Source organism: Calidris pugnax, unplaced genomic scaffold (assembly GCF_001431845.1).
Source record: "Calidris pugnax isolate Ruff unplaced genomic scaffold, ASM143184v1 scaffold8, whole genome shotgun sequence".
In the NCBI taxonomy this organism is placed as follows: Eukaryota; Metazoa; Chordata; class Aves; order Charadriiformes; family Scolopacidae; genus Calidris; species Calidris pugnax.
In genome coordinates this window covers 1,451,340-1,469,222 of record NW_015090830.1, presented here as the reverse complement: position 1 = coordinate 1,469,222, position 17,883 = coordinate 1,451,340, and the positions used below count along the sequence as shown (strand labels likewise).

Genomic DNA, 17,883 nt, shown 5'->3' with positions numbered 1-17,883 from the left:
CTTCACTTAGCAAGACTCATTCACATGACTTGCACAGCAAATATCACACCGCACACAAACTATGCAATAATCTTGATGAAATCTACAATCAGCTCAGCCTTTGTACTTAATTGTATGCTCTGAGATGGAAAAATCACTACAGGAAATGGAGTAAAGTAAAACAAACTAGCAGGGAAACCAGGGTTTCATCAGGTTCTTCTGACGAAGGTGCAGGACACATTCTACTTTGTATTACATTAAACCTTTCTCATAAACCTTTCAATGAATGCCTGAAAAAATCAGAAATATAGCGAGATTATTATCCTCTGATGTTATAATCTTTGAGACTACTGCTCCAGAAGAACACTGGAAAGATAAAAGACAATTAAATAGCAAAAAGCTGTGAACTTTTATAGCTCAGAAAATCCATCTCTTCGGTTTTTAGATGAACTTCAGGCACAGGTCAAAGTAAATCGTCACTCACATTAGTTTAGTAGACCCCAGATGTACGCAGTACAAAGGAATAAAGAGCTAAAAGGATATTCCTGAATCACTGAAGTCCACGGTCCCTGCTATGGAAGACACTGTTTGACTCAGCTAAAGTCAGCATTCCATTGTAAAACCAATTCATTATTTTAATCCTTATTATCTGGAGAATATTGGCCACTCCACAAACCCAGTGCCCTAATTGCTAAGGGATTTATTCTAATTTCCAGTTTAAATTTCATTAATGGCTGGCTGATTTTCTTGGGCGGTGTGTATATGTCAATAATCCTTTATCTTCTGCAGCTTCTCCTCAAATCTAATGTTTGCAACCACAGATTATCTGTAGATGGCAGTCACACCACTCTCAGCATTCTTCTCTTCTGTTGATCTGTACCAAAGTCAAGCTCTTCGCATCTTCTCTCACAAAACTCTTTCTCCTGGCTATCTCTCTTGGCAGTCTCTGCATTTGTTCCAGTTTCAGTTTACCTTTTTGAATGCAGGTGACCAGAAATGTATATAGTGATCCAGGTGAGGTTTCATCCTTAGCTGGATCCTTTGCTGTCATAACTGAGTCTTTTCTGGATGCATATCCTAATAACCCAGTGACCAACTAATGCTTCTGCTCTTCATTCTGTTTGTCCCTGCTCATTTTTTACTGATGAATTCTCAGCCTATAGCTGAAATTTCTGCTGTTAGTTCCCAAATGCAGGCATCTTACATTTCTTATTATTAAATTTCATCTAGTTGCTATTACTGCATTCCTCAAGGTCATGATTTTCTTCCCCATAACATTTTGATCTCTTGCTGTATTAGAAATCTTTTAACTGGGTCACCAACAAATTCATTATAGCGGTGACATTCTGTCACCCCAACACTAGTAAAAAGCACTAATAAAGGCAAACATTCCCCAGAGAGCTCCAGCAACCTTCCTACTGCCTGATGCTCTCTGAAGTCACAACAGCTGCCATCTCCCCTCGTCTTTATGCACATTTATTTTAATAATGCTCATCTACTCTAGCACTGTTTCTAGTCTTCCTTTTGGGAATAAACCAATTTTTTTATTATTTTTTTAACAAAAATCCTTTTCCTATTTAAAAAATAAATTAATTCCCTTTCCGTAAGCAGCTATGCCATGACATAGCAAAGGTTAACAATGACACATTACCATTAACAAGGTGTTCCAAGGGCTCCACACACTACTTTACCATATTAATCTACTATATTACTGATTTTAATGACTAGCTGGCAGGTCTCTAATAGCTCAGCTTTTTCCTGTCTTCTCTACAGATTTAGCCTTACCAGACTTGGTAAACACATCTAAATGTCTTGCTATTAAGCCTGTGACTTCATACGTCTATAAAAATATTAATATTAAGATAAAAATCATCTGTTCTTCTCCTTCCTCAAGTATAACTGCAAATATGTCCTATACTTGTGGACTGCGGGTTTCTTCCTTTTCCACCACACCTACTCCTAAAGCACAGTATCATCTGCTGGAAAGTATCTTCATCTAAGCCTCCTGGTTTTCCTTATGTCCTTTCTCAGGCGACTATTCACCGACAAGGTACTGAGAAATGCTCCTACAGGATTTAGTTCCTTACTTGGGATACTTATTCCTGCTAGTCTGATTAATGTGGAACTTGAAAAAATGTCAAGTCTCCCCCACACTCCAGATCCTGAGCTGGCAGTACAGCTGGGAGCAACTCATCATCGCTTTCCTGACTTTACTGACACCTGCCCTACTCTTGTTCTCAAACATTTAACTTTTTTTTTTTGCATGCTTAAACACACATGTTATTTACAATTTACAGCAGGTCTGACTTTAGATAAGGCGGGTCCCAAGCAAGGTGCGGAAATGGGACCCAATGTAATTCTTGTACAAAGAAAGTCCTTCCCTTTCCACAGACCCATCCAGCTCACCTGCTACCCAATAAAGGAGTCAATTACCATGGCTGTATGCAGGCCTCAGCACATGATAGACTACCAAGAAAGTATCAAAAAAAATTACAATTACTAATACAGAAAATTTTGTCCACACTTCATAAACCAGGGCTGCTCCAAGGCCTGAATTGAACCATTCCATACCAACACATTAAAAGAAAACAAACAAAAATGCTTTAGATTCAGCTCAAAAAGTAGCATTGAGGCTAAAAAAGCCAAACGCAAATTCTAAACACAGCACTCTGTGGATAAATTTTTTGGAAACCAGAAGTGTTAAATCCTGCTTGAAGTAGTTTTTGTGCTGAAACTGAATATAGACAAGGAGGAACACATCTGGTGCCTGGGCTTTGCAAACGTATTTATAATTAAGTAGAATTGAATACCAAAATCTGGCAATGATAGAATTCATTAGACTAGTATAATGCTGTATAATTACTCTTTTTTTATATCATCCACTGTATGCTTTAAGAGCTCTTTCTACCCATTGATATCAATGTGCTATGACATATTTACACACACCCTGTACAAAAGGCTGAGGAAGTATTAGACATGTCAGAGGATGACATGGAAAGGCGACTGTGGTACAATAGCTACACTGTCAGTGACACGAGAGGAGACTAATTCATTCCCTGGCGTGTAATGTTACAGATAGGTACCAGATTTACATTTTGTAAGGGAAGGTGCTCCTTCCTATAGCAGGGAGAAGCGCCAATGTGACAAAATCAATATATTGCCTTTTCCCACCAGCACTATGTCCCTCAGCTTGCCTGCCTTGCATTACTGGCCCTCCACCAAACACACCATCCACTGATTCCCACACACACCTTTCTAAGCATCTTCCTTGGGTCTTTCCTCACTGAAACCACCTCCATACATTATTGCTTACACCTTAAATTTGGAAAGAACTACCAGTAGAGCAATTGCTCTGAGTCCCTGTATGACTTCCTTTGCTCTATTTCTTTCCTACCAACTTTGGCCAGGTGTCCCACAACTCCCACCAGGCAAGCCCAACCTCCTTCTGGGCTGTGACACAATGTAGTGCATGTAGGTCCTATCAGAGCATCTAAGTTGCCTGGACCACAAACCAGGGGCTCCACTGCCAAGCTTGACACTGACAGAAGCTTGGGCTGACACCAAGAGAGGGTTGCCACGCAAACACTTGCTAACACTGTCCTAAGTTTTTTCATGTAAAACACCCACTGCCTCACTAAGGCACCCACCATCTCCTTCTCAATGTACTTGCTTCCCTTCATCGTCCATGTAGAGGAGTAAGGGAGCATGAACTAACTGAAGAGGTAAGTTGGTTGGTATGGTTGATAGTACAAATATTCTGGCTCCTCTTGTAGATGGGTTTGTGATTATGCCCATGCAGCCTAGTCACAATTACAGCCTTTGGATCAGGCTCAGCAGGCAATTACCAAGCCAGCATGGGGCTTGTGGACCAGCCCAATGGATGGAGAAACCATCTACAGCTGTACTGCCTTTCCCCTACAAACAGCGGCCAGATACCTACCTGATAACAGCATTCTCTCCAGAGCTGTAGCTGCAGCCAAACAAGAGACAAGGAAATGCAGACAGATAAAAGCAGTCTGCAGGGACAGCAAAAAAGATAGCTGAAACCAATTATGTTTTGCACTTATTTCATATCAGCCCACAGGTTTCTAACAAAAACAACAAAAAAAAAACAATGGCCCTGACCAGCCACTTCATTTCCAGCCCTCTACTGTTCATCAAATTTATTTGAGCTATGTGCCTGCAGGGTCTGGAGGAACTGCTCCACATTAAATATATATTGAGTTCATAACCAAAATAGTCTCTCTGAAGTGGTATTTTTATTGTAAACAAAAGCTGCAAAAATTCACACCTAAGGTTCCTTCAGACAACAGAGGAAATACTGCATTTAGCTGTTGCAAACAGCCAAAAAGAACATTAAAATCATTAAGCCAAAATTGAAAGGATGCAGGGTTGTCTTTTAAAAGGAGAAGGCTCGTGCACAAATGAGAGAATAACATGTTCTTTCTATAAACTATGGTATGCAGAAAATTTGTCTTTCTGTAGTTACTAGAACACAAGAAACGCGATACTTTTAAGAAGCTCAGGATTCAGAAGACATTAAAAATAGGAGTATTTTTAAACTCTGCTGGACTAGAACACAAGTTAGACCATAATTTGAAGAAAATGAAAATAAAGCACTTGTTTAGTAAATAAGTGTGCATGAACTGCCTCTTTATTTTAATAACTTTATAATTAGCTATGTTGACAAAGACATATTTGAAACAGAGCTAATTTAAAATTTACATTATATTTCTTTTCTTTCATAGAAAGGATAAAGGAACAACAAAAACACCCTAATAAGCCAAGCAAAATGTTTTTAAAATTCACAAAAAGTAAAACTTCAACAAAGAAACTGTCAGTTATCACTGGGGAAGGATTTTTCAGATTTGCTTTCACGTATAATTATAGGAGTGAACACTGATTATTGACCTACGTATTCTTGATGCAGAGCAATCAAAACACCAGCATCACAGGAACACACGGCAGTATTTTACTGCTCGCTGCTTTTTTTACCAATGTTCAAAAACATCAAACCTGTGATGAGTCTATTGTGTAAGGTGTCAAGTTCCCAGAAAGATTCCTGTATTTCTTTAGCTCACTCTTAACACAGACACTAGGCAAAAGTATACCTACAGATGTGATCAACACAACAGTGCTGCAATTCAAAGAGGAGAAAAAAAATACATGCGTTTGGGGAAGCAAAGGGTCTCACTGCAGGGAGCCGGATGACCTCTGACTCCCAGGTGCCAAAGGCTTGATGCTAAGCCACACATCTGCAGCCAGGTCCAGGCCTTCTGGAAAAGCCCTGCCTGCTCCGGGCTGGAGCCTGCGTGGCACTGGGCACGGCCGCTGCCCGGAGCCGGCTGCTGCTGGCAGAGAAATCAGTGCAGCTCCCTCCCAAATATCCTCTTCTCCAAGCAGCACTTGCACACAAAGCGAGGAACAGAGTGAAACATCAGAGGACTTGTGTCCTGGCAACCTGCGGGAAGACAATGCCTTCCCCCCGAGCTCTGCAGCCCTTCCTGCCTCACACAGCCAGCCGCGGCCCTTGGATGCTGGGGCAATGCCACATTTTTCCTTAGAGGAAAGCAAAGCAGGACAAACTGCCTTCACAGGCTAAATACAACCCCAGGATTGAGACACCAGCATCCCTCTTAGACCTCTTTTAAGCCACATGCTTTTGAAAATCATTATCGTATCTCTGAAATAACAAAATTAAACTTCGTAGAGTTTGCAATGAACAAATAATACAGCTAATTAAATATTTGCATCTAAGCTTGAAATCCTGAAATATTCTAACATGACATCCCACAACTGACAATGAAAATAAATAAATCAAAAAAATAAGACCATGCAAATTATCTAGACTTGATATCACAAAGATACAGGGACTCCTACGGTGAAACCTGTATCTAGAGAAAAATACTATATATTCTGATTAGCTTTTTATTACATGCAAGTATGACCTGGTTTGCTAGTGTCAAATACTTAAAAAAAAAGAAAAAGACAGGAAGGCAGTTTCATAGCTAATTAATCCCTGAACCTTCCAGGAAAATGAGAACATACAAGTCACCCACAAAGGTAAGGGCTCCAAAACTAATATCACCAACATACACCAGTAATTTAAATAATTTGAATTAAAGATTTTTAAAGGAACTACTCGCATGTTTAAAGTTCAGTATTTGCATAAGTCTTTGCAAGATCTGAATAACAAGTCAGAGAATTAGTTTCAAGTTTAACCAAAAGACCTAGAAGGCATCCCAGATACAGCACTACCATTTAAATTTTATAACAAACTCATGGAATCAGCATGAAATTTTCAGAAGATATATATAAATATTTTAAAGCTTTTTTCCACCCTTTGAAGAGTCTTACAATTCTTGTATCAGGAGTATTCCTATGTACAGAGGCTTGGGAAAAGGATATGGCAAAACACGGAAGAATCACTCAGGCGCAGTGTTGGATACTGCACATCATTTGTGGACATTTGAAAAGTGCTGCTATTAAAATGCAATTATATTTTTGCTTCGTCTTATTTCCAAAATTTAAAAAAATGTGAAGGGTATTCATTCCACTGTTTTTCCACTCATTTCCCTAGAAATACAAGGAAACTCCCAGCCCTTTTTTCTCACACGTTGCTAAAGAACATCTTGAAGACCACAGAAAGCCTACACTGAGAGCCTGAACATTTTAGGCTGAAGAAGATACCATCAGCAGTCTTGAACAAAACTAGCATTTCTGCTATGTTAATTGGTCACTAGAATCAAATATTCAGTATACAAAGAACTTGGTGACTGAAATCAAACGTTCATTATGCAAAGGAGCATAATATGAGAATAAATAAATATGAGAATATGAGAATAAATAAAAAACCAAATTCTTTCAAATATTTCCATATCCTAAGTATGCACATCTCTCATATTTATAAAATATATGTGCTGAGTCTCTGCATGCAAACACTTAGTCACAAAAACTTTGTATGAGATGTCCCACAAAAATTTATTTGAATACTTTTGCATAGAATGGTTCTTGGAAATGTACTCAGTGAAGTAAAATTAATAACAACTGTCTTACCTGGTCCCAGGGACAGATGATTCCTCCAAAACACATAAAGAGATATCCCATGGCAACAAGGCATACCCAGACCACCAGGGAAAATATACGAAGCAGCTTCTTAAATACTGGTTCTACGCAGACAAGGATAAATATAGCAAAAAAAATTGCTAGGGCCGTTGGAACAGTTATTAAAAATGCCACATGGTCTTCAATTTCCTGGAAACAGAGGAAAATGAAAAGGAAGTTAAAAACTAATGTACTTAAAGGTCAGACAGCAGTATCATACTCTAAACTGATGGCACATGGAGATCTCAAAAAGATGACTGAATATCAAAAGGGAGATGAATCAAAATAGGATTTCTTTCACTGTAAGGAGCTGTTATTTGGAGTATTAACTTCACAAACAACTATTAACCTCACTGCTGCATGGTACTTCTTTTACTAAATTGAGGAATTGAAGCAGATTGGGAAAACTGTAAATCACACTACAGTAATGCACCAGGCCTGTAGGACTGAGTGAATTAAAAGGCAAACCCAATCTGCATAGGTTTTCTGCTCCAGAATTCTGAAGATTTCTCTGATTAGTGTAGTTTGCAGGTGAAATTTAACCTTTCCCATTGAAGACTGCAGCTGACAGAATGCCTCCCAAATCAATTGTGTGTCCATAACCCCATAAAAGCCTTTTTGACCATGATTTTTGCCAAGTACTATACATTTTGCTTCTGTTTAAAGTATTTATCTGGAAGGATAGGCTCTAGATTACATATATAAATTTTCTCCTAGTAACTGCTTAATTCAAAACGTGCAAACACCACCCAGAGCAAGGACTAGAATGTAACTTGAAGTTAGATTCAGAATAAACAATAATTAAATTTATTTACAGAACTTACATGGATATTACTACACTAATATCTTTAAATCATCTATATAGCAATAGATGCATTAAAAAAAGAGTAAATATTTGATTTATATTTCTGTATATGTTCCAAAGTATGTCTGGTTGAAGTGCAACAGCATTATATCAAAGTCTGGTTACAGGATCTTTACTCATTCCAGCAGCTGTTACAAATTTTAGCAGCCTTATTTGTAACAAAAGGGATGGCAAAAGCAGGCCCCAAATGCAACTGTTGCAACAGTATAAAATCCTCCACTAACCACACACTTCATGGAGAAAAGCCTCGTATCCATTTATTCATGCTGGTGAAATCTTGGCAACAATCTGAAAGTACCAATTTCATGATTTGTAAGAGGTCTAAGCACAATGAAACGACATTTCTTTTTCCCTAGTTTTGTAGTTGCTTCCTTAGCGCCCTGACAACTCTTAAATAAATATTGATATGGATTCAATTTAAATACTTCACATTTGAAGTAAAAGCTGTTTGATGTGCTTTTCCCCAGTTTCTTATGCGTATAAGACTTAATTATAGTTAGAAGAAAGCTAGAAATTTACAAGTAAATTTGTAAACTTAGAAAAAATTTACAAATGCTGTCAGAGCATTTTTTGGAGGTGAGGTGGTCTTCCAGATAGTAATACTAAGCTTTACAATCTGACATCTATAAAGAGACACTTGCTGTAAGAGCCTTTCCCCCTCCTCTCTTCCAACTTGTTTTGTTTTGCTGGAGGTCCTGACTGCGTGTGGCTCTGCGTGTCGCCACATCCACATGCAGCATCGGGCACCTCTGCCCACTGCTGCCAACCCAGCACCTACCCCTGCCACTCGTACACACAAACCTCATCTGAAACCCTCCACATTTCAGCAGAAGAGGTGCAGATCACCTCTCTGCATTAGCTGAGGCTCTCCTCTCTGCTGACACTGGCAGGTTCAAACCAAGGGGAAACGGCATGATGAGAGCCCACATCTTATGTTGGAGCCTGCACATCATCTTTCACAAACCCTGCACCCTGCCCCAAAAAATGCAGAGCTCAACTCCTCTTATTCTTTCTTCTGTTTTAGATTTACAAAGTCACACATTTAAGCAATTATCAGTGCAGCACTGATGATCAGGGTATAAGCAAAAGAAGAGCTGAGAAATTGTAAGTGATGGTGTTAACTCTGAAATGCAAACACTAATCTTCCAGATATTAAATACACACATCAAGGCTTTCAAGCACTCGGGTAGTCACACTGAAAACAAATTTACAGGCTTAAAGTTAGGCATAGAGGTAATTGGCCGCATGAGTACTGAGCTGCATGAAGTAAGATGGGTGCAATCTTGTGTAGCACAAAACAAAATATAAAACCTAATTAGCTGTACTAAGAGCTACTGACCTATGTCTCTGAATTTTGTGATTTTGATCATTTCCACCTCTAAAATTTGTTTCAGTTAATTGATTTTCACAACCAATGTCAGCCCAGGCAACACCAAAAACATTTAACTTTGACCTTTGACTTCTGCACTTCCAGATGGGATTGCAAATCTCTGGTTATGAGGTCAGAAGAATTAGTCACTTCACCGGTGACAGGACATTACATTCCTTGCACCATCTGTCATGCAGTCAGGGTTGCAGCAACAAAAGAACCTGCAAGCTCCTGGAGGAAGCAGAGCCTCAGGAAAACCACAGATTCAAATGACAGCAAATTGGTATCTCAGTGATAATAATCATGCTACAAATACACTAGCAAGAATATCCACATGCATTTCAACAGCACGCTTCTCCATTTCAGTAAAAAAAAAAAAGTATTGTGCTTTCTAGGACAATCTTGCTTCATAACAAATCAGCAATATTTAGGTTTCAGTTCAGAGCATATATATGGTTGCATAGTTACATGTTTCTGTATTTCTTCAAAATTTAAAGACAGAATACTATACACATTAGGCAATTAAAAAAAGTATGAAAAAATTTATTACAATTTGAATCCTTTCCAGAAAGTCTTAATGTGTACCAGGGGATTTTTCACAATCCTGCCTTTAAAACACACATTAATGTCAGGTCACAAAAAGCAGGCCATGTGAGGCAGGGATTTATTTTGGAAATTACTTTTAATAATATTTTCCTATTACTTCAGAGGAACTAAATCTTTATGAAGTTGTAACTTTGAGAGCAGGACATTTAAAACTTGTAGCTTCCTGATCAATATTTGCAATCATCAGTGTGTTTTGCCAGTTAAAAGATGATACTGGATGCAAAGACAAATCCTGAAGGCTAACTACTATGTTTGCTTAATTTCCCAAGGACATGGGGACAAAAACCAGCCCAAAACATTTTCCTTTTTTATTGCTAGCCTCAGAAATTAAAATACGCCAGAGGTAATGGAATTAAAATATCAGCATGACACCTTCAAACATAATGGCTAAGCCTGCAATACATGGATCTTGCCTGACAGCTCTGTCTTCCTGGGTGTTTTCTAGCTTGCTGTCTTTTAATTACTGAAGAAATTAAAAAGTCTACTCTTAGAAGATTTTCCAACCCCCATGAATTCTTCATAAGTGTGTGAAAATCTTATCACCACTAAAATCTGAAGAATCACTTTAACTCAACTTTCCAAAGTCCACAACCTTCTCTCATTCTACATTCTGTTTTTTCCCTTTCCCGATAGTGCCATGCCCTCAGTTTAATTTTAAACAGCAAAGCTGCTGTACAGCACTTCACTGTTTTGTACAAAACCATACAGCTTGACAAAGTATTCTTTAAAAATAAGCAAACAAGCATTTACCATGCTCATTTTAGCATAAAATCTTCTTCCTTTATTATTTTCATCTACTGGAATTTGGCAGAAGTTTATATATAGAGGAGGCCTTTTGGGGTCTGAAATATCACACACTTCGAATTAACTTGAATATTTTACTATATTAAATTTCTAATAAAATCAATTTTGCTATGATCAGAGAAACACTTTCTAAATGTAAATACAAAAATAAGTGAGTAATATTCTTCAGACATCAAATATTCACAATTTCATACATCTGTTTTAAATAATGGTGAGTGTGAAAAAAAATAATACAGGGCTTACAGATTGCTACCTCACTGACCTCTCCACCAAAACAGAACAACGCCTTCCTTTAACCAGACTGACTGAAATAATCTGCTTCGTTACCTCTATAGCAAAAATTGCTCATTTTTTCCTGTAAAGCCTTTTCCAGTACTTGAGAGAATTAGAAATACAGCAGTTTTCAGAAGACGTGTCATCATAATTCCCTTTGTAGAAGTGGACAGCATTTCAATAGTCTAACACCTCAGAAATAGTTCTCTACAAAGCCAAAAAGATGCAAAAGTCTTTTGGCTGCTTGTGACTCTTAGCCCATGGTTTTATATTTTGGTAAATTAGCTTAGGGCTGACTGCACTGTATGTCATCTGCTAAACAGCTGGGAAAATCTCCATTTTATTAGGAAGTGCTGTGCTCTGCTCCTAGCCAAATAGCTGTACAGCTTCATCTAGGACTTAATCATTTAGGACAACTGAAAAATTTTGGCCTGCCATCTCAGTTTTGTTTTCCATCAATTCTGTCATTATTAGTCCATCTTCACCTCAGAAATGGTGCAGTGTCTTATGGCCAAATGATCTTTCCAAGCCCACATGGTATTTTCTGGATCCACAACTTAGAAAAACTCCTCTGCCTTTGATGCCCACCATTTATCTTGCATAACACAAAGCTCTGTGTGTTTTTCTTGTTTTTCTTGCTTAGCTACCTTAGAAGCTTTCCCATGTGTTTTTTGGGGTATTTTTAAGCTTTTATTGAGCTTGGTGCAACATGATCAAGGACACTAGCAGAAAGTTAATTTAACTGTACCTTTTAATCAAACTGTCCTGAAGTTTCAGTCAACGAAGCTTTTGATTTTCGCTAAGGCCCTATGTAATTCCATGCCTGAGATTTTTTCCCCTCTGAATCAGCATTCCCTCTTTGCCTCGGTGGATCAACAATAACAGCACCAGGTTCAAATCCAGTTGTTTCATAACGTCTGTTGCCTTGAGAAGGTCAGTTCTCTCTATTAATGAGACTGATGTGCAGTCTACATTTCCTCTTAGCACATGGTGATATCCTTGCTAATCCATAATCAGTCCAGCAATTTGCACATCACATGGATCAGGTAGTTCTGACCAGCATTACAACCACCAAGCTGCTGCATGATATCATATACAAGGAGCAAGAAGCAGTTCTGCACTCCTTGCCAGATTATAAATAATTTTGTATTTGTTAGCTTACTGTGAAACTATTAAAGTAGTAAGAATTCATTCAAATTACTTCAGATGATATTCTGGTCACCTGGAGCTTCTCCTCAAACTTGAAAGTCATGAACAGTGTGTGGTGTAAAATCCCCCCAATATGAGAAGTGTGGCATTTTTCAACAGCACAATAATTCTGCTGAAACCAACAGGAACTGTTTCTGACTTTAGAGGGTCTGTCCTAGTTGGCACGGGGGACTAATAGTGATAATACAGTGACCAACCATGTAGATATTGTGAACACCCTCTGCTGACCACCTATGTGCTTGACTACAGTGCCAAGTACTTTTTACCAGAGCATTCTTTTTAGGGAGTCCAACTACATATAGATGTTGTTCATGTTCTCACTTACTCAGAAGAAAACAGTTGCAATCAGATTTTTCTAAATTTGCCTGACAGCTATAAGTGAACCTCACCTGCTCCACTGTTGTACCAATGATTATCGGGAACACAAAGTCCAACATAACAGGGACCACAGAGTTCTCTGCTTAATTCAAAAACATCAGACCTCACAGAGGGTTTGGAAAGGCTCTTTGGAGGTGCTGAGCAAGAGTCCAAGGCCATGGCTACTGTGCAAATAACAGTAACATAAGGAAGGGTAAAAGAAAAGTTCTGGAGGCAAAATGTTGGTTGCTAGTGGGGAAGCAAAGAACTATAGGTTCTCTGTTGATAAGATAGGTTGACAAGCAAAAGTTCAATGAGCAGCTAAGAAAACATGTTAAAAAGGGAGTTCAAAGAAACACAGAAATTTTGAGAACAGGGAGGGAGAGTCTCTAGAAGGTCTAACTGAGAAAAGAATGAGTTTGCTGGTACTTCAAAGGTATAAGAAAACATTCAAACTGAAGAGTTTATAGAAAGATAGTACATGGTTTAAGAGAAGTGGTAGCATCATGAAGACCTGTAATTCTTAACTAAAGGAAAGGACAGAAGTTGATTCAACTCAAGCAAGGAGGAAATGACAAAGGAACGCCAGAACACAGTCTCTCTTTTAAAAACTTTTGCAGAGAAGTAGAACACCCACGTGAAAGTGCATGCTCTTCTATGTATACTAAAAGCCTGTGAAACTAGATGGAAGAACTAAAATGCCTGTTGTTAAAACAACATTATTATTCAATAGTCTTACTGAAAACCTGGTGGAAAAAAGAGCATCAGCAGAGTACTGAAAAAGTAGAAAAGACTGAAAGCCAAATACTTTGGCAAGGATTGAAGAAAGGCTTGCATTAACAATCTAGGAGAATCAACAAATAGCATAACGTTCCTATGAAACAAAAAACTAGACTGAACAATAAAGGCTTATCAAAATAAATGACCTACAGGACCGCTAATCCAACCAGGATGGAAACTATTTGAGATACTATGAAACACAAGTAAGAAAGGCTGATAAAGAAGAAAACCCAACAGGTCAAGGGATACTTCAGTGACTCCCAGCTAGACTGTCTAAAGATCACAACAGTAGATTGAAGCTGAGACCACTATCTGTGTCTCATGCACAAATGAAAAATAAAGCAAACAAACAAGTAAACTAAACAACAACCAAACTAAAAAACACCAATACAAAGAAAGAGAAAACACTCAATCTGATCTCAAGAAGTGGAAAGAACCTGATTCATAAAATATTAATATTGAGGAGCTGCTTTATAACAATGACAGTTTGTTAAGCAAACAAATGAAAAACAAAATCTAAACACTAAAATTGAAAGGGGGAGCTAAAAGCTTACAAATTAAAATCTTTGTAGGTGGCCTGAAGACACTATAAAGCTCAGAGGCATAGACCAAAAGCTAATGAATTCCCAAAAACAACTTAAAGACCAAAACATTATCAGAATGCCTGAGCAGTCAAGAAGGGAAGCTTCTAAAAACTATCTTAAAAAAAAAGCTGAAAGGGTATAACAACAGGGACCATAAAACTTACCAGGATTAATATAAAGGCTCGATAATGCAGGCCAGGAAAAGAACTTAAGAAATTGTTTTTAAGAGTATAAAAATAAGTAGAATTTTTTTTTTTTTTAAACATAATCAGGAGTTGGCAGCCTGCTAAAGGACTTCTAAGCAAACAGATGATGCAGGTACTTAAAAAGAACAGTTAGAGAAGAGCAGACTGTAGCAGAAAGGAATTGAGGGGGTTTTTTGTACCTGTTTTCAGCGTGGGGTAATTCTCATTACAGAATATTCTGTGCAGGGGAAACACATCAGAAGATCTGTCTCAAATTGACGTATCAGTACAAGGCATTACAGACAAAAGCAGGAACATGAAATATAAAAAGAATCACTACAAGCAGATAGTGTTCACCAGAAAGGGCCAATGGGACTAAAGAAAGAACTAAAACTGCAGTAACCTCCACCCAAAAGTGCCCCAGTATCCAAATACAGGAATGTGATGTGATACCAGTCTCTCCTGGGAACGCTCTCAAAGACTAAGGGAAGTACCAGTGGGTCTGGTGTCTATCCTGGGAAAATTTTTTTTAAAAATGGTCCCAAAGTGCCCATAAGAGTCCCCAGGAATCCTAGAATATATGTTGTTCTGCATATCCATAAACAATTGGGGAAAAGAGATGAGTAGCAATCTGACAAAGACGAGGGCCAGCTATGAGGGATTACAAAAGGATCTCTACAGATGAATTTTAGTGGAGATGTATATGAAGTGATGCAGCTCAGACAACATAATCCTGGTCCTATACAGTGGAAGAGGCTCTTAGTTGACTATTAACACTTAGAAATTGAGATATCTAGCATTTATCATAGGTAGACCACGAAAACATCGCTTTGGTTTTCACTAGCAGTCAAAAAAACAACCCAAAATGCAGAAGACAGGAAAAGAATAAATAAGAGAGAACATAATGATGCCACCTCAATGCATAATGAAGACTTTAAACTACTCTGTTTCCACCACCACCACTTGTAAATGAATGCAAAAGAACTAGAAAAGATAGGTTTCCAAAGATGTTCAAAGCTGCAACACAGTGGCTTGATACTGATGGAGTAACATTTGGTTTTAAGGTTCCTCTTCTCTGCATGGACTGAGCACAACTGTCCTCTGATACAGCTCTTTTGATTTTAAAAGGCATTGTCCATCTCAGAGCAACGGAGAGCAACCTCCACTGGAGCTGTCTGCATGCAAATGTGTAGCCAGGAAACCCCTTGAGACTGTGACCATTCCTACTGGATCATATGCCATGGGATAGAGGACAGAACCTATCCCTGATAAAAACATAATTTGCAGAATCAGGGGCTGTGTGTTTGTATATTTTATATACATAAATATGCCCTGTGCAAACCACATGAACCCAATCTGAATGGTGAGCAGCTTTTCCTGTTCCTTTATACACCCTCATTTGGCAAATCGGCAGTTTTCTCTCTCAATTTATTTTCCATGGTTTTGTATCCTCTCATCTTGTCAACCACACATCATATACCAGTGCATACAACCATTTATTGAATAAGCTCAGATTCAAAGAGCTCACAGAGGGTCAGGGAACATGAACTTTCCGTCATCTAGCACCATCTCAATCTTCTTTCAGGTTGGCAATTGTCAAAAGTAGCTTTACTTTGAGACACTTAACAGCCTATGAAAAACAAGATGGCCCAACCCAGTTACTGGTGGCTCCAACACTCAGCTGGAGCACTTACAAAATTGTCCTACCCAATGATACTAGCTGGCAGCCACAGAATATAAATCATGACCCAGAGTGCAACAACAGTTAATTACATGCTGCTCCCTGAAGTGTCCCCTTCACAAGAGGGCTGAGACAATACACAGCAAAGCAAGCAAAAGTTTGTACTTTGAGGAAACTAATTATTTCAGGCTCCAGAGCTAATTAACACCTACTCATATAATTTAGATTATTTTTAGTGTAAATGTAGTGATCAATATATCCTTCTTGCACACTTTATTTTACTTGCATTGGTTCTGAATTCCCCTCCAAAAATGTGGCTTAATAACTTAGCTTGCTCTACACATGTCCTCAAAATCCTTCCTCCTTTTACTATCAAAATAATCTTAAAGAAACTTTTCAATAAATAAAACTATTATTTATACAACATCCCAAAATGTGGATATACAGAGATAAATTGAGTAAAAAACTTAGGAAAAATGTATGCTTCACAGTTAAATATATTCAAAATATGTAATTGTTGAAAGAACTCCATCAGCTAAACATTATGGATAATACATTCCTTCACAGGACTCAAAGACATGGTTTGCAGATTACCTGCACATACTAAAAGTGAAATTATAGCCTTCCTTGTACCCATATAGATCCACAGAAGTTAGAATATACTGAGGTACTTGTTTGATTCTTTGAGCTATTTAATACTGACAGTTACATATTTTGGCTGTCACTTTTAAACTGAAGCTAAAAGATGGCTTTCCCTCACTACTTTACTTCTGACATAATAACTTGAGAATCTGGGTGTAGTCAAGAAAAAATGTCAAGATGGAACTTGCTTAAAAGTAAGGATCACAAACTTTGAACCAGGGAGCACGAGTTCCATCACATGAGGAAACAGTGTTCATTTTAAAGGTCTGTTTAATGAAGAAAAAGGTAAGCTAAGGTTTCCTTCTCTACTGGCTTTTAAAAATATATTTTGCAATAATATTCCACAGATTTAACATATTGGCATAATAAGGTAACATGAAAAATAGTTTTAATATTGAAAAGTCACTACTGTCATTGTGTAATTACTTTTCAAGTTTTTCCTGAGGTTTTGCAATTACTTACTAAACACAGTTATTATTATTGTAGAAAGTGTTCTTAAAATGTACTCCCCTAAGGACACTTTCCACACTCTCATAGGTCTCTCAGTTCAACTGACTTCAAACCAAAGAGGTTTCTTATTTAATTTTTGACTCCAGGATCAGACCCGCATTCTGCAATGGGTATTACTTCTATAATGATAAAATTTCAAATAAAGGTAACCACCATGCTAGCTTACATTTGAAATATAACTATGCCAAATAACAGCTCCATAAAAGAGCAAACATCACAGACATTCATAGGAAATAGAGCAAAAGACATTCTGCAAATCCAGGCATTTCCATTTAGTGTTACCTGAAGGCTTATTTAACCAGTACTGTTACCCATTTCACTAATGTACAAGTAAGAAAATATTAAAAATCAAAGAAAACAAAAACAACCTGGTAAATTGTTTTTGTATTAAATAGAGGTTGCATCACTTGAAGAAGTGTCTAAAATCCCACCACCTACAAGTCAAGTTTGGAAATTGCCTGAACTCACCAGTGCAGAAAACAAGCCCAGCTGAGAGACTACGGCTACTTTCCAGTGCAAGCTAGCCAGGACTTATCTGGACAACCTACCACATTCTAGGTCTTGACTAGAGTAAACCATGCTCAGGCCACCACAGTGGGCTGCATCAAAGAAAGGGAATGAATCCACCTGCCAGGGTATATAAAGCAAGAGGAGCAATTTATAAGGAGCAGCTGAGGGAGTTGGGGTTGTTTAGCCTGGAGAAAAAAAGGCTGAGGGGAGACCTCATTGGTCTCTATAACGTCCTTTCAGGTAGTTGTAGAGAGGTGGGAGTCGGTCTCTTCTCCCAAGTACAAGTGATAGGAAATGGTCTGATGTTGCATGAGGGGAGGTTTAGATTGGATATTAGGGGAAAAAAAAAAAATCACCAAAAGGTTTGTCAAGCACTGGAACAGGCTGCCCAGGGAAGTAGTTGAGCCACCATCTATGGAGGTATT

General features: G+C 38.1%; 1 protein-coding gene across 1 annotated transcript in view; it reads right to left on the bottom strand.

Annotated features, from left to right (window-relative positions):
- ADCY2 (adenylate cyclase 2 (brain)) overlaps positions 1-7,228 on the bottom strand; it is a 198,162-nt gene extending 190,934 nt beyond the window's left edge. Inside the window, exon 1 of the mRNA XM_014941045.1 lies at positions 7,036-7,228. Coding sequence (XP_014796531.1) covers positions 7,036-7,086 — 51 coding nt within the window. The 5' untranslated portion in view covers positions 7,087-7,228. The remainder of the gene's footprint in view (positions 1-7,035) is intronic.
- Positions 7,229-17,883: the final 10,655 nt, after the last annotated feature.